This window comes from Lepidochelys olivacea, assembly GCF_965140295.1.
Source record: "Lepidochelys olivacea isolate rLepOli2 genome assembly, chromosome: 5".
NCBI lineage: Eukaryota > Metazoa > Chordata > Testudines > Cheloniidae > Lepidochelys > Lepidochelys olivacea.
The window spans coordinates 133179558-133196721 of record NC_140415.1 but is presented as its reverse complement, the minus strand read 5'-3'; the positions used below and the strand labels follow the sequence as shown (position 1 = coordinate 133196721).

At 48.5% G+C, this 17164-nt stretch overlaps 1 protein-coding gene across 3 annotated transcripts in view; it reads left to right on the top strand.

Moving 5' to 3' along the window:
• ABCA1 (ATP binding cassette subfamily A member 1) overlaps positions 1 to 17164 on the top strand; it is a 136631-nt gene that overhangs the window by 113417 nt on the left and 6050 nt on the right. For all 3 annotated transcript variants that reach the window (XM_084628773.1, XM_084628775.1, XM_084628774.1), the window contains exons 30-46: positions 140 to 238; positions 2016 to 2205; positions 2357 to 2451; positions 3496 to 3528; positions 4469 to 4574; positions 5699 to 5773; positions 6392 to 6561; positions 7280 to 7457; positions 8507 to 8622; positions 8713 to 8857; positions 9732 to 9855; positions 10665 to 10794; positions 11652 to 11772; positions 12428 to 12490; positions 13117 to 13223; positions 13888 to 14029; positions 16634 to 16768. In XM_084628773.1, the coding sequence (XP_084484899.1) occupies positions 140 to 238; positions 2016 to 2205; positions 2357 to 2451; positions 3496 to 3528; positions 4469 to 4574; positions 5699 to 5773; positions 6392 to 6561; positions 7280 to 7457; positions 8507 to 8622; positions 8713 to 8857; positions 9732 to 9855; positions 10665 to 10794; positions 11652 to 11772; positions 12428 to 12490; positions 13117 to 13223; positions 13888 to 14029; positions 16634 to 16768 (2029 nt within the window). The remainder of the gene's footprint in view (positions 1 to 139; positions 239 to 2015; positions 2206 to 2356; positions 2452 to 3495; positions 3529 to 4468; positions 4575 to 5698; positions 5774 to 6391; positions 6562 to 7279; positions 7458 to 8506; positions 8623 to 8712; positions 8858 to 9731; positions 9856 to 10664; positions 10795 to 11651; positions 11773 to 12427; positions 12491 to 13116; positions 13224 to 13887; positions 14030 to 16633; positions 16769 to 17164) is intronic.

The window sequence follows — 17164 nt, the reverse complement described above, 5'->3', positions numbered from 1 at the left end:
CACAGGAGACACACAGGAGACTTTCCACCCAGTTCCTTTTCCTACCCTCTTGCCTGTGTCTCTGCCCTGCCATGTTGCTGGTTTTGCTGCACAAGCCTTATCTCGGTGCCCTGACTGTGTTTCTTTGATGCGCCCATAGCAATGACGCACCAGACGATGCGGGCACTCAGAAGCTTGTGAACACTCTTGTCAATGAACCCGGCTTTGGGACCCGCTGTGTGGAAGGACACTCCATTCCGTAAGTAGAACCCGAGCAAGGGTAGGCGCAAGGAGCAGCTCTGTCATTTCTAAGCCACTGGATGTTGCTGCTGCTTTCAGATACCGGTAGATGCTGTTAATGTGTGTCACATAAATCATAGCTGCCATTGCCACCAGCCTCCGAATCCGCTTTCAGGGGTCGTAACCTCAGCATGGTGGGTGCGGTGTTCGTATTAGCACAATGGCGGAGGTTAGTTAGAAGTAGCTGTAGCGATCAGCTTAGGGAAATACCAAGCAGAAGGCCTGATCCCAGCGGCCTGGACTCATCTGAAAGCTCTTCCTTCAGAGGTGTAGGACCCTTGCCTCCTATGTTGTATTAAAGTATTGATTTATGGTGGCAACCTTCGTTGCCACCGCCACTCAGATAAGGAAGGGTTGCAGGCTCAGGCCCAGCTTTTCCTTCCCCTTGCTCACTGCGAGTATTGACCCAGACTTTAGTGGGAGCTACTCGCTCCGCAGGGCAGAACAGAGCACAAAGGGGTGCAGTCGTGTACTGTGAAAACAACCTCTCTCCTTCTTTCTTCAAGAACCTGCCCCCCAGGGTTTCCCAGACCATTGCTCGTGCTCCATGCAGGCAGCATGCTGGGAACTGTCATTGACCGGGATAGAGACGTAAGGGTGTCCCCAGGTTACCAGCAGTGGGATTCTGGCTTTGAAAAGAAAAAGCTGAACTGGCCACGGGGCAGTGTATCATTGGCTTGGTCTAGTTGTTTTGCTCCCACAGTTCTCTGCTCCGTGTTCTGCAGGATTTCTCTGTGTGTGGCTTCCACAAGTGGGCTTTCCTGGCTAGCAGGCAGGATGGGAGGCCTGGAGACAGGCCTCTGCCACGGATTTTCTGCGTGGCTTTGGGCAAGTCATTTATGGCCTGATTGTGCCTGGAAGGAAGGCACAAAGGAGAACCCTCCCCGCCACCAACCCTTGTGTGATCTGGCCACCCAGAACTGAAGTCACTGCCCCCAGCTGGGTAGGGTGGTGATGGGGCCATAGCTCCTTGCCCCACACATCAGGCAGTGGGGTAGGCCGGTTGATGGGGGGTAATTATCTGCACCTGCAAAGTTGTGCAGTAGCAGGCAGACTCACCCTGCGTGAACGGGAGCTCCGAGACACACTGCCTCCTGGGGCTACCCTGGGGCAGCGCAGCTCCATGCCCACCCCAAAGGCAGAGCTGGCATTCGGGGCCCACCCAAGCCCACAAACACCCCTGCGTGTCAGCGTCCCCGCCCCACAAAATAGCTCTCTTGGGGGCTGTGAGGCGGAGTTAAATAAAGGTCTCGAAGCTCCCCCGAGAGGAGTGATAATGGGTGGGATTGTCCAAAGTGCCCGGCGTCGGCCTGACTCTGCTCCCATTGATGTTACTGAGAGCTTTCCCTTTGCCTTCCCCGGGGGCCAGGCTAGGCCAGTGGGAGTCTGACTGTTGGTTTCAGCGGGAGCGGAGCTAGGCCCAAGCGGAGCGCTTCGGAAAACTCCATCGGCGCGTTGACCGGCGCTGACTGTTTACGTAGTGTAGCAAACTAGGTGCTAGCAGGTGCCTGGGCGGCAGTGGGAAATGGGCGGCCGTCCCTGTCCCGCGGCGGCAATTTGGCGGCAGCTCCGACGCCCTCCTCGCCGTGGCGGCTTTTGGCCGGCAGCTCTGCCGCTATTGGCGCGGCAGCAATTCGGCGGCGCCTGCTTGGGGCAGCGGAATTGGGGAGCCGCCCTGGAGCCAGCTGACCGGTCTCATAAAACGTCGCATTTGCCTTGGCTCTGGCCTCATGCAGAGACACTCCTTGCCTGGTCAGAGAGGATAAATGGACCACCGCCTCTGTCCCCGACACGGTCCTGGACGTCTTCCTGAATGGCAACTGGACCATGGAGAACCCTTCCCCGGCCTGCGAATGCAGCAATGAGAAGATCAAGAAAATGCTCCCTGTGTGCCCACCTGGCGCGGGGGGGCTGCCTCTTCCACAGGTAGGAGAGGTCCCAGCTGCTCGGTAGCCCCAGGGCAGCCCGGGGATGTGCGTGGAGCACAGGCGGCTGGGTTGGGTCTTTTGGGGGGATGTGCATGAAGCCAAGGAAAACATCCTTGATTCCAAGTCCCTCTGCTTCCCCCTGGCACCAGAGAGAACAGAACACTGGTGACATCCTGCAGAACCTGACGGGCCGGAACGTATCGGACTATCTGGTGAAGACCTACGCGCAGATCATTGGGAAAAGGTGCCTATTACACACATTGTTCCCTGGCGATTGCTGCTGCCCCTGTGCAGAGACCTCTGCACCACATAACTCCTATGGGGTGACTCTGACCCCTAGAGAGCCTTAAACTCTGGGCCATCTGCAGAGGTGGCGCTATGGGAGGCTCAGTGAGTTTAGTCTGCGCTTTCTCCTGGCACACCCCAGCTTCGACTCCCTGGTACGCACTTCGGCTCTTTTAGACCCGCCTGTGTAGAGCTAACAGTCCCTTCCCGATCACCTTGGAGGGACTGATGCAAAGTCAGTGCGAGTCTTTCCATTGACTTCAATGGGCTTTGGATCAGACCCTACATTTCGAACTCACTTTGCCTGTTCTCTCAATGGCTGGTGCAAGCCAGCCCAAATCAGCAGGAAGTGTTTCCAGCAAAGTACTCCACTAGCTGAAATGTTTCTTCCTGAAGTAAAATATGAGGCCTTTAAAACCATGGCCTGAAACTGCTGGGTCCCTTCCAGGGTCAGAAGGGACCACTGTGATCATCCAGCCTGACCACCTGTGTAACACAGGCCAGAGAATTTCCCCCAAATAATCCCAGAGCAGAGCTTTTAGAAAACGCCCACTCTTGATTTAAGTCTGGTCAGGGATGGAGACTCCACCGGCCCCCGGCTACGGTTTCTGAGCAGCTTCTGATGCTTTTGGGATGCAAAGGCAGCTCGTTGGACATAAGTCTGGCAGTGGGCTCAGCCCAGAACGTCAGCCAAGTTCAGAAGCATCTCTGAGTCCAATTCCAGCTCAGGTCCATCTCTGCTTTATCCCGTGGGCAAAGGCAGTGCAGTGCAGTGGTGCAGCAGTGAGCCCGGGAGCTGCTATATCCGTGTAAAGCATCAGGGCAAACTCCTCTGCCGGGTGACACAACTGAACTCCTTGGAGTTACACAAAGCATTACTCTGACCGCGTCATTAGTGCACGACTGTCTCCTTACAGTCTGCGTTCATGTGGCTGGAGAGTAGGTCTGACTGATGGTCCATCTCATAAATAACAGACTTGTTTTCTTCTCTTTGCCTTCCCAGTTTAAGGAACAAGATCTGGGTGAATGAGTTCAGGTAAGTTACTGTCCTTTCTTTAGGTTGCTTGGAACTCATTAACCGATTGAGTGCCATGCTCTGTGGGCTGCTGTCTGGTCAAATTTGCCCCTAAATTTAGTTTTTGTAAAACAAAGCTTTTTTCAAAATCTAAACCCACCAGAAATATTTCAGTGAAATGATTATTTTTAGCATTGCACTAGAAATAGTATCCACAATTACTGATCCTTTCCCTAGTCACTGGGCTTTGTGAGCAGTCAAGGGCCCAATCCTGCAAATGCTGTCTGCCTACTACACTGCCTGCTACTGTGAGTAGTTCCAGTTAGCAGGATGCTCATTCGCAAGCCCTTGCGGGATTGGGTCCTTAGTACAATCAATTGCACCATCCTAAGAGGGGCCAGGGGAGCACTGATCAGCCAAGCCAGAGAGAGGACCCCACTTTGCTGTTAGCAGTGGAACGGTAGCTGCTCTCTGCCTTGCTTCCCCGTCCTCGAACCCCAGCCCGATGAAAGGGCAGCAGACTAAAAGGTTGGACTGCAGTGTGGAAAGGCCACAGGTTACTTTTGTAAACAGTCAGATCTAATTTTGTTTGGGGGAACTAATCTCAAGTCTAGCACAGCTCTTGGGAGGAATAACCCTGACTGTCCTGCTGTCACCTCTGAGAGCTCAGCGAGCTGGAGTTCTGTTCAGTTCAGCGCATGCTGCTATGAGAGTTCGGGCATGTCTGCATGGCAGGCTCACTGCTCTGAGCTGGGTGGATTCCCCGAGAGGCTCCTGTCGAATGGAAGCTTAACAAACAAATGTAAACTTCAAGTTGCCACTGAAGGCCACTGAACTTTGAGGTATTAGGTCCCAGCACAGAGCAGCAAGCTAAAAGCCACAGGCTATAAAAAAGGGCCTTTTATGGAGGACACTGTGGAGTCAGTCTGTGCTTCACTATCTTGTCTGTCTGTGCTTTCAGGTATGGTGGGTTTTCAGTGGGCGCCAGCAGTTCCCTCCTGCTTCCTCCCAGCGATGAAGTCAGTGATGCCATCAAGCAAGTGAAGAAAATCTTGGAGCTAGCCAAGGTGAAGACAATTTCGTATGGGCTCAGAATGTGCTGATATCACAGTACCCCCTTGGGGGTGGGAGGGAGTGTGGCCAGCAGGGATTGAACCCCGGGACCTTTGGGTCTAAAAATATGAGTTTCCTCTGCTTGAGATAAAGGACCATGTGCTGAGCCACATTATGCTAGCATGGGTTGTAATATAACTGCATTTGTGGGAGGAGTCGTCATTGTTCAAATTCAGAAGAACCATTTGGTAACTGCGGTCTCGTAATACCTGATCATATAAACCCAAAGTAGAGTCAGGAAACTGACTTAAAGAGGACTAAGTCCTGAGGCCCTTATTCTGCTTTTACTCCTTTTTAACTCCAGTAAGCTTCCATTGATGTCAGTGAGGAGCCACAAAAAAAGATCCCAGTTACTATCAGCTAGCACAGCTCAGAATCTGAGAGAGAGCAGAGAGCAAGTTGGGTGTCTCAGAAACCACAACATGAGAACAGGGGGAAAAAAATCAAGCCTGATATCCTCATTCATTCTGGCCTCTCTGTGCCACTCTGATGTTTCAGAGCAGCCAGATAGCAGCTGGATCTGGCTAGCTCAGAGCTCCTCTACACTCAGATGGCACAGAGCTGGAGTAGAGGGCCTCTATGCCCCATCCAACCCAATTGCCACTTGGCGTAAATTAGAGCAGCCTCGCAGCTGCTCTAACCTGTGCCTGGGAAGTGCAAATTGCTTCAGAGAATCAGTGAGCCTCGGCCCACCCCTTTGCACTTAATGGATCTTGGCACAGGAAGGAATCTAGGCTATTGATTTTCTTGGGAGGGCAAGTATTTGTGACACCGTGTCTCCGAGAGCTGGTGTAATAGGAAAGTTCTGTGTGGGACTGTGGTGGTTAGTTGCTACCACACAAAAGAGAGTTCTGGAGTTCCCTGGGGCTCTCTCAACTTCCTGCCCACTCTGGAGTCATCCCAGAAGAATAGTGCGGGAGCAGACTCTTGAGCCCTGGGACTGCAGTGCAGGGGGGAGTGTGAGGCTGGGACATCTTACCCATTCCTCAGTCTGTGGCAAAGAAACCAGTATAAATAAGGTATCCATAGCACGGTCTATAATGAATGAAGCAGATGTGCCATTGTGTGCTGTTCACAGGGGAGTTCTGGAGATCAGTTTCTTCACAGCCTGGGAAGCTTCATGAAAGGGATGGACACAAAAAACAACGTGAAGGTAAATCCTGCCCACCCACTGCTGTGCCTGATATTCAGAGCCAGACCCTAGCACTTTAAACCAAGCTCTGTCTCTAATGGCAATCTGTATGCAGCATGTGTTCAGAGCAGGGGATACTGCACCCGAATCGTTTGCCAACAGAACCAAAGTGCCCACATCCCTGTGTGGGGTTTTCCAGGAGAGAGTGGCCTCTTGGACCCCAGTCCAAAGCCCATTGACTCTAATGGATGTTGGATCAAGGTCTTGGAAATCAGTAGATCGTGGCATGTACCTGCTACCAGCATAGGAACCATGGATTGTGCTTTCCCAGTGCACATGGGCCATATGCATCCATTCACACATGCTTAGGACCTCATCCCAGGTTCCTCATAAACTGAAGTGATGCTACGACATTTGTTCAGGAGACCAGGGGGCATATATGATGCCCTTGTCAAACCGTATATTGTGCCACTGAGGTGGCTGACAATAGTTTGTAAAAAGGCAGGAAGAATCAGTACAACGTCCCACCACACGGAAGTGGCTGCAGACCTCTGAACCCCTTGGCTATGGACACGAGGGAGCCTGTAGAATGGTAGGCATGGCTGGCAATCCTATTGATGCTGGTGTGTTGCTTTTCAGGTTTGGTTCAATAACAAAGGCTGGCATGCCATTGGCTCCTTTCTGAATGTGATCAACAATGCCATCCTCCGGGCCAACCTTCAAGACGGCGAGAATCCCAGCACCTACGGGATCACCGCATTCAACCACCCGCTCAACCTCACCAAGCAGCAGCTCTCCGAGGTCGCCCTGTACGTCCTAGTATGAACGTTATTTGCGGCCTGCTGGAGACGGGGGGGCTATGGGGAATGGAAAGGAGGGGAGAAGAAAATGCCTTGGAATTAAGGAAGCTGCAAGAAATGAGTGTTTGGGGAGGGGAGCGGGTAAATAAAAGAACCAGGTTACCTTAGTGATTCAAATGTGGATTAACGTGGCCAGTTGTAGTCACCAGCTGAGGATCTGGCCAGGGATTTTGCAGCACTCCAGGCTGAGATTTCCAAAGCCACCTATGGGAATTGCATCTCCAGTTCCCATTACATTAATGGGACTTGGGTGTCCATATCCCCTAAGCAGCGTTGCAAATCTGAGTCCCTGACTCTCCCAGCTGCATTATGCTGAAACTTGTTAACGCTAGAAAAGTGCTGGGCGGAGCTTTGCTCTCCTGCGCCCGCACCCTGCACATCTGATCTTCGGTGGAGTAAAGACCAGCTGTAAATCCCTACATTTTCCCATGCGTTTAGACACATGTGAAAGACCTCTCATCATTATCCGTCCTAACAATGCCTTTCCAATGAACATACCTGCAACAGGGCTTAAACAGAGGGCCCAGTTCTACCACCTGCATTCCCATTGCGTAGCGAGGCTGGCAGAATCGGGCCCCTGTTCAGGTTATGGTGCTAATGTGCACTGGAATGTCTGGAGGGAGACTCTGGCAGTAATTTATTGCCACTCTGATTTCCCTCTGCCCAGGATGACCACGTCGGTGGACGTTTTAGTCTCCATCTGTGTGATCTTCGCCATGTCCTTTGTCCCAGCCAGCTTTGTGGTTTTCTTGATCCAGGAGCGGGTCAGCAAGGCCAAGCACCTGCAGTTCATCAGCGGGGTGAAGCCGGTGATCTACTGGCTGGCTAACTTCGTCTGGGATATGGTAAGATTGCCTCGCGGGAGCTCATCCTTTAGAGCAGGTTACAATGTGTATAACACCCATTGCTGCAAAACTAAGGCCAGCTTGTGCCGGTTAGGCCCAGGCCTGCTGCGGAGGCAGTGCAGAGCCTCAAAGGCACTACGCCTTGGTTGCAGAGTTCCCTGGGATGAAGGAATGTGTGCTGTTCTCCGTGCCCTAACGGGATGCATGTGATGCGTGTTCTGGTGCCTGGTAGTTCTGACAAGCTGCTCCTGTCCCTGCTCCACCCACCTGGCTGTCCTGCCAACACAGCATTTGTCTCTCTGCACAGCTGACCATCCCTGGAATAAGCTGGTGCAGTTACGGAGTTCTGGCTGGGCTGAATTTGGCCCTGGTGCATGCATGTGTGCACACAGACGTGTGCATATGGTCACACACCTACTGAAAGGGCATGGTGAACTCCCACTTTCAGGGGAATTTACTGACATTAGCTAGCGCTGAAGATTCGACAGTGTGATCAGGCCACTGCCCTGGGACTCAGCAGCTCTGGGTTTGATTCCCAGCTCTGCTGCTGGCTGGCCTGTTCTGTGACCTCGGGCAAGTCACTTCTCCTTTCCATGCCTCTGTTTCCCCTCCCACCTTATATCTTGTCTTTTAATCTATTGCTAGCTCTCCAGGGCGGGGCTGTCACTTTGTGCATGTCCAGAGCCAGCACAACAGGGCCCCATATGTGAAAAACCTCTCATCCGTATCTGGCTATTCTGATACAAATAATTGTGACAATCATAAACACCTTGACTTATTCCTCTTCATTTATTTGAACATCCTGGGCACTGCGATTCACCCTAGGATGAGTACACAGTATGTTTCCAGTGCTGGACTAAGGAAGATGTGGAGTGGCTGGCCAGCTCTCCAATCACCACGTATAATGTGCAGATTTATTTTCTGAGCAGATAGCATCATAATTTTCAATTCTATTCCCATATTTTTACCCTGATTTCCTCCATTTAGAGCATTAAGATGCTTTTGATTTTATTTTGCAAGTAACCTGGAGCTATTTCTTCCTCCTCCAGTGCAACTACATAGTTCCAGCCACCTTGGTTATCATCATCTTCATCTGCTTCCAACAGAAGTCCTACGTGTCCTCTTCCAACCTGCCTGCACTGGCCCTTCTCCTCCTGCTCTATGGGTAAGGTTGCATCTCTCGAGGGGATCCCTGAGGCCCCAGTGGACTGTGTGCTGTGAATGACGTGTGTTACTGTGTCTTTCTGCTCACCAGGTGGTCTATAACGCCACTCATGTACCCAGCTTCCTTTGTGTTCAAGATCCCCAGCACAGCCTACGTGGTGCTGACCAGCGTGAATCTCTTCATTGGCATAAATGGCAGCGTGGCCACTTTCGTCCTCGAGCTCTTCACCAACAACGTATGTTCCCACTGACGTGTCCTGCCGCCGCCACATCCCCCAGTGCTGCTGCTTTACATGGCCCTTAGAAAACCAGTGTCCACTCCTGGTATTCAGGGGAATGGTAGGGAAGGCTAGGTCAGGTGGTCAGAATCGGGAATGGTGGAGCAAGTGGGGCATGTTGCCCAGAAGACCTCAGTTCAGGAAGGCAAGTAAGAATGTGTGTAACTTTAAGCACACGAGTAGCCCCTTTGACATCAGTGGCATGACTCGTGCTTACGTTCCTTGCTGAAAGGGGCTTAAAACTCTTCTGCTGTTTCTAATCGATAGTCAAAGGGAAAAAAGTGAGTTTGGTAGCTACTGAGTGCTGTGCAGACAAGCTAAGCTCTGTATTCACTGGGAGATGGAAGTGAAAGCTGAGATAAGAATATCAGTCCCCTGCCCTCTGGAGACCTGGGGGAATGGGCTATCCCATGCCTGCTTGGCATTAGTTCAGCTGATGGTAACCTGTGACTATTATGGGCGCTGAGACAGTGCATCCCTCTGCCGTTACCTCGACCCAGCCCTAATTGTTCACCTCAAGCATATTATCTAAATCTTGGACTGTGAGCCCTCCTGGCTGGACTGTCTTTGTGATGTTGGTACATACAGTGCTTTGCACCATGGGGTCCTGGGGCACAATTATCATCATGTCCAGAGGGTTCTCCCATTATTTGTCAGGTTTGTTTGTCTAATCTGTGCTGTCAGAGGTTGGTGGTGGAGTGGTTGTTTCTACCCATTGGGAAGCAAATTCGCAGGACAGTCACCCTCAGCAAGCTAAGCCTCCCTGCCTTTTTGTTCTCTGCCTTGAGAAGCAGCGCAGTGGCTGATCTGTGCTTGGCTTTTGTTCCTTTAGAAGCTGAACAACATCAATGAAATCCTGAAGTCTGTCTTCCTCGTCTTCCCCCACTTCTGCCTGGGGCGGGGACTGATCGACATGGTGAAAAATCAGGCCATGGCCGACGCTTTGGAAAGGTTTGGTAAGTGACCTCACACAGTGTGGGATCCACAACGTCAGCTGGACACCCAGGGCATGAGCCTGGGAGGTGCTGAGCACCGTCCACTCCCATTAAAATCACCAGGAACTGAGGGCCCTTGGCTCACAGGGCCTGGCAGGATTAGTGCCTAGCTAACAGTAGTGAAAACAGTACAGAGGTCTGCTCTGAACTGGCCAGAGCCTGTAGCTATCCCATCTGATTCCTTACCAGGACTAGAGAGCAAATAGTTCTCAGCTGTTACAGAGCTTGAGTTATTAAGGAGTCAACTGATTCTTTAAAAATACAAAAATGTAGTTGTGTGAAATGCAGCCTCAAGTTGAGAGGAAGGATGGTCGTGTGGTTAAGGCAGTGGGGCTGGGAGTCAGGAGAGCTGGGTTCAACTCCTGGCATCGCCACAGACCTTCTGTGTGCCCTTGGGCAAGTCACTTCATCTCTCTGTGACTCAGTTCCCCCTCTGTAAAATGGGGATAATGCTTCCTTTCACTGTCTTGTCTATTGAGATTGTAGACTGTTCAGGGCAGGGCTTGTCTATTACTATAGCTATGTGCAGCTCCTAGCACACCCAACATCTGAATATCACTATTATAAAAGTACTATGTGCACAAGCCAAAACTGGGTTACCACGTGATCTTATTATCTTTGTCCTCTCTTTCCCCTTAGTGTCACCCCCTCATTGCATCTTGTCTAAAATGAGTCTGTAAAGCTCTCTCAGGGCAAGAGCCTTTCATCTTTGTGTTGGTCTCTCCAGCCGCTGTGCAAAGCTGACTGTGTGCTTCGGCTTTTCCAAACAGGCGAGAACCGTTTTGTGTCCCCTCTGTCCTGGGATCTGGTGGGACGGAACCTCTTTGCCATGGCTGTGGAAGGAGCAGTCTTCTTCCTTATCACAGTGCTCATCCAGTACAGGTTCTTCATCAAACCGAGGTAAGCTTGCTCTGCACCATGCTTCAGTGTTGTGGGCTGGGGGGAAAGATGCACAGAAGCCTGAGGTGTGCTCTTGGCTCTGACATATAGGACACAGCTGGCCCGGTCATACTGCAAAAGACCCATGCTACAACTTAGACAATCAGCAACGTCCAATCACAATTATCAACCTTGTGTTAGTGATGATGCTTGTGCAGCCAGCCACTGTACCATCTCATTGTCAATTGACAGTGGGAAATTCTTGTGCAGCCAGACCCTGTACGTCGTTTTTCCATTTACCTGAGTGGCAGCAGGAATGGGCCTAAAGTTTCTAGTGCAAAACCACCTCCCTGTGTACCCCAAGCCAATCAAACCAGCCTGAGAAAAGCTGGGGGAGGCATCTCAAAGAAAGGACATTTTGGTCCTTGGCGATATTTTGAACTTGAGCAAACGTTAGTTGGTGTGAAATCGGTTTTGCCTGGAGGATGCTATGTGAACACAGCAATAATCAGTAGCCCAGGAGTGTGCTGGAGACCTTAGGACATGTTCCTGGATTTAACAGTGAGACATTTATAGAATCTCTGACACCAAACAGATCAGCATTCGCTATGGGTGAAATTCCCCGGCATGCACAGGGTCAGCACATGGCCTGTGCACTGAAGCCTCGCTTTGAGGGCCTAAGTGGGATGGAAGCAGCTTGCTAGCCTTCTGCATAGGGTTGAATTGCAAACACAGATGGGCTTCCCCAGGTGTGTTCTGTTTGGATGCTGGTGCATGATTGATACCTGTCTCACCCTCTCTGTCTTTCATTTGTAATGCATTCACCTAGCATGCTTTCTCCTCTTCCTTTTCACATGTTGACTCGTTCCCCTTCGAAGGCCTGTCAGTGCCAAGTTGTCTCCTGTCAATGATGAGGATGAGGATGTGACCAGGGAGAGGCAGAGGATAATTAGTGGTGGTGGACAGAGTGACATCCTTGAAATCAAAGAGCTGACCAAGGTGAGAGATAGAGGGCTGCTCATGCTTACCTAGATAGGTAGGGAGTGGGGCAGTCCCTCACTAGTACCACACAGCTTACCCAGGACCTGATCCAGAGCCCACGGGAGTCAAGGGGAAGACTCCCACTGATTTCAGTGGACTTTGAGTCAGGGTCCAGATATATTCTATTCACAGACTTAAAAGGCAGTTCACTTCCATCAGGTAAAATGTGTTGGATGTCAGCAATGCATCTTCATCCAGAAACACACACATCTCGGGCACAAGTCTCACATGTCTGGGGTACTGTCTTGACACATTACAGTTTCTTCCCCAATCAGATACTGGGCCAGACCCTCCATTGAAATCAACAGAACTGCGCCAATTAACCCCAGCCAAGGTTCTGGCCTTGTATGCCTGAGTGCAGACACCAAAATCAGCTCCCCTGATTATCTCAACCACCAGTTACCTCCGGGAGTATGGTTAGTATGATTTGATGCAGTTGTAAAAAGCCTAATCCTGTCCCACTGAAGTCCAATGAGAGTTTAGCCATCGAGTCCAGGGGGATCAGGACTGGAGCCTTAAGGATGTCTTAGAAAGTATGAGGGGCTCAGATTCTCTCTCTTCTCCCACCCTCCCACGTTTGTTATTCTTATTAATTTGTATATCCTGGTTTCAGATTTATAGAATGAAGAGAAAACCAGCTGTTGACCGGATCTGTGTTGGAATCCCTCCTGGGGAGGTAACGTCCTATTGGTCATCTAGATCTGTGTTTGCTTTTACCTGACTATTTAGGAGCAGTAGAAGGCAGTGAGTAGGATAAGAGCTGAAATCCTTCAGGTTTTCATTGTAATAAAGAGGAGACATGGTCTTGTGCTTAAGACAGTTCCCAGCTCTGCCATAAACTCTGGGTGTGACCTTGGACAAATCACTAAATCCCTCAGGAAAACAAGGATAATCACACTCCTGGACCTCCCTTGGGGTGGCAGGATAAATACATTAGTGTTTGGTATGCAGTCTGAGGCTATTCCACTAGATAAAATGCTTTTGTTCCCTCCTCCCTTCCAAATGATTTCAGTTTGAAATAAAAGTTCAGAAACTTCCTATGAAAATGTGGTATTACACTGAAGAGCAGCTGTCAGAATAGGGGGAGCCAGCGTTAGTCTGTCTTGCTAATTCCAGATCAAATTTGCTCACACTTATACATAAAAAGATGGTTTTTTCCTATAGTCCCTCACTCTCACCCTGAGCTCTGAGAGTCCAGCGACTTCTTCCCGCCTTATGTGTCATTGTCAGTAATAAAAGATTCTGCAGGACAAATCATGCACTCAAATACACATGGATTCATATGCTCTTTAATGTTTTCAGTGCTTTGGCCTCCTGGGAGTGAATGGCGCTGGCAAGTCGTCAACTTTCAAGATGCTAACTGGAGATACAGATGTGACGGGAGGAGAAGCTTTTCTGAAGGGAAACAGGTGAGCAGAAGACACAACTCCTCTTCCCTCTGCTTTACACCAAAGAAAAACCTCTGCTTCTCTCTCCTTCCTGTGTGCTCAAATTCCCAAGCAGATATAACTCCACTGACTTTGCTAGACTGGCCCCTGCTTACACTAGGGCTAAACCTGCCTAACTTTAAGCATGTGCTCTGCTGAGTCAAGGTCATAGGGTAACATTTTCAAATGTACCTAAACCCCAAGTCACTTTTGAAATTGGGGCTTAGGACTTGTCCACACAGCAAGTTACTGCGGAGCAAACCACGGTATGAAACTCCAGCACATCAGCTTGCTGCATAGCGAAAGTCCCAGAGTGCAGCTTGCCTTACTGCTGACACTCCAGGGTTTTCACTGTGCTGTAGCAGACCAGGCTTGCCACGCAGTAACTTGCCATGTAGACATGCCAATAGGCTCTGAAGTTACGTAGGCGTTTTTGAAAAGGTACCCATCATGATTAATGGTCACATTTTAAAAGAAATTAATGTGACCCCGAATTGCTTTGGGGATCCAGTTACATCTTTGCCTAAGCCACTGGGGTTTGATACTTCCAGAATGTTGACTGGTCACACCCCTGTTCTGTATTCCCTACCTGAAAAGGCAATGGATGTTGCACCACCCTAACTATGGATCTTCTCTTGCTTTACAGTATCTTATCTAACATCCAAGGAGTCCATCAGAACATGGGCTATTGCCCTCAGTTTGATGCTATTAATGAGCTGTTGACAGGGAGAGAACATCTGGAGTTCTTTGCACTTTTACGGGGTGTTCCTGAGAAAGAGGTCTGCCAGGTACGCAAAACGGAAAGCACACACCCTGGCTGAACTGGTTACACATTTTTGCTGGCATGCATTCCGCTGCCCACTGCAATCCATTTGTTTGGACAGGATAGCGAAATTGTCATCTCCTGTATTTTTTCAGTACCAAACAAGTGTTCTGCTCGTTCACTCCTACCTAGGACAACTGTGTCCTGCCCAAAGCAGCTGATATTACCAGTAAATCTGGGTTTCAAGTCAGTTAAACCCTCCCTGGGCTTTTCCTACTGTCACCATTACTCCTAGACTGATCTGTTGCCTTAAGGAATGCTTATTTAGGGACAAATGGTGGAGTCCTTATTCCTGTTGCTGATCATTTACTCTGAGGAGCAGTCCCACTGAGTTCACTGGGAATAAATGCTCACCAATTTAAGGGTTTCCCAGTCTGGCCACTCATCTTTTATAGGGACTAAATTTTCATTACTTGAACACTGACATTTTGGTGTTCCCAGTGCTGGAGCAGTCATTCAGGCCATTGGTATCAACTCCCTCCCTCTCTGCTGTTGATTTCTCATGCTGTCAGCAACGTGCACCATCTGCATCCCAAATGCGGGAGATCTCAACAGAGTGCTGGTCTGGAAATACTAACAGGCTGTATCTATGTAAAAGAGCTGTGGCCGTTTACACCAGCTGAGGATTTTCCTCAATCAGTTTAAGGGCCTTCATCTCCAGTGGTGGTGTGTAGTAACTGCAGGCACCTTGAGGAATCTTGGGCCATTTCCTATGAGCGCACAATGAGTCATGTTACTACAAGCCCTGGGAAACAGTAGCTTGCCACCAAGTGAATGGGCACTGAGCATTATCCAACGAGAGTGCTGTATAACTGGATCTATTTTTATTAGGGCTGTCAAGTGATTAAAAAAATTAATCGTGCTGTTAAACAAAAACAGAATAGCATTAATTTAAATATTTTTGGATGTTTACTACATTTTCAAATAAATTTTAATTACAACACAGAATACAAAGTGTACAGTGCTCACTTTATATTTATTTTTTTATTACAAATATTTGTACTGTAAAAAACAAAAAAAATGTATTTTTCAATTCACCTTACACAGGTACTGTAGTGCAATCTCTTTATCATGAAAGTTGAACTTACAAATGTAGAATTATGTACAAAAAAAACCAACCCTGTATTAAAAAATAAAACAATGTAAAACTTCAGAGCCTACAAGTCCACTCAGTCCTACTTCTTGATCAGCCAATCGCTCAGACAAACAAGGTTGGTTACAATTTGCAGGAGATAATGCTGCCCACTTCTTGTTTACAATGTCACCTGAAAGTGAGAACAGGCGTTCGCATGGCACTGTTGTAGCTGGTGTTGCAAGATACAACTCTTTAGCGCATCTGGCACATAAATATGTCCCTTCATACTTCAGCAACCATTCCAGAGGACATTCTTCCATACTGGTGATGGGTTCTGCTTGATAACAATCCAAAGCACTGAAGACTGACACAGATTCATTTTCATCATCTGAGTCAGATGCCAGCAGCAGAAGGCTGATTTTCTTTTTTGGTGGTTTGGGTTCTGAAGTTTCCGCATCAGAGTGTTGCTCTTTTAAGGCTTCTAAAAGCACGCTCCACACCTCGTCCCTCTCAGATTTTGGAACAGCACTTCAGCTTCGTAAACCTTGGGTCGAGTGCTGTAGCTATTTTTAGAAATCTCACATCGGTATCTTCTTTGCGTTTTGTCAAATCTGCTGTGAAAGTGTTCTTAAAACAAACGCGTGCTGGGTCATCATCCGAGACTGCTATAACAACATGAAATACATGCAGAATGTGGGTAAAACAGCACAGGAGACATACAATTCTCCCCCAACGAGTACAGTCACAAATTTAATTGCTGCATTATTTTTTTAATGAGCATAGTCAGCTGGAAGCATGTCCTCTGGAATGGTGGCCAAAGCATGAAGGGGCATATGAATGATCTGGCATGTAAATACCTTGCAACACCGGCTACAAAAGTGCCATGCCAACACCTGTTCTCACTTTCAGGTGATGTAAATAAGAAGCAGGCAGCAGTATCTCCCGTCAATGTAAACAAACTTGTTTGTCTTAGCGACTGGCTGAACAAGAAGTAGGGCTGAGTGCACTTGTAGGCTCTAAAGTTTTACACTGTTTTCTTTTTGAGTGCAGTTACGTAACTGAAAAAAATCTGCATTTGTAAGTTACACTTTCACGATAAAGAGAGTGAACTTCAGTACTTGTATGAGGTGAACTGAAAAATACTATTTCTGTTGTTTATCATTTTTACAGTGCAAATATTTGTAACCAAAAATAATAATATAAAGTGAGCCCTGTGCACTGTGTTGTAACTGAAATCAATATTGAAAATATAGAAAAACATCCAAAAATATTTAATAAATTTCAATTGATATTCTATTGTTATAAGTGCAATTAATCAGGATTTTTTTAATCGCGTTTGTTTTGAGTTAATCGCATGACTTAACTGCGATTAATGGACAGCCCTAATTTTTATAAATATGTTTCTGTTTCCCAAAGACTCTTTACCTTCCAGTGCAGTAGTTCCTCACCCCTTGATATCGATTCAGAAGGTCCTATTGCCCTCTCTTCCTGTAGGTTGGCGAATGGGCAATTCGTAAACTGGGCCTTGTGAAATATGGAGAAAAATATGCTGGGAACTACAGCGGAGGGAACAGACGCAAGCTTTCCACTGCTATTGCCCTGATTGGGAGCCCTCCGGTGGTGTTCCTGGTGAGTTCACGACTGTTCATGTATTAACATTTTTTTCCACTAAAAATAACTAGGTCTGAATGCTGTTCCCATTGAGGTCTGTGACGTTTTGCCATTTAGCAATGAAGTATACATTTAAATGCATAACAAGTCATTTGCGTGTGCAAAGGCCAACCTATATGTGAACATGATGTAGTTACATGTACAAATACAGGGCAAAATATATGGCATGAGCTTCAGGCCTCTATTTTTGGAAATTTGTTCCAGAGAGTTGTTTCCAGTTACTTTGGCAATGACCGTCTAGATTTGGATACTCACTAAGAATTAAGGACAATAGCCTGCCACTGCTTTATATACAAAACTCCCTTAACTTCAAGGGAGTACTGTGCATAGATGGATGATCAGATCCAGCCCTTT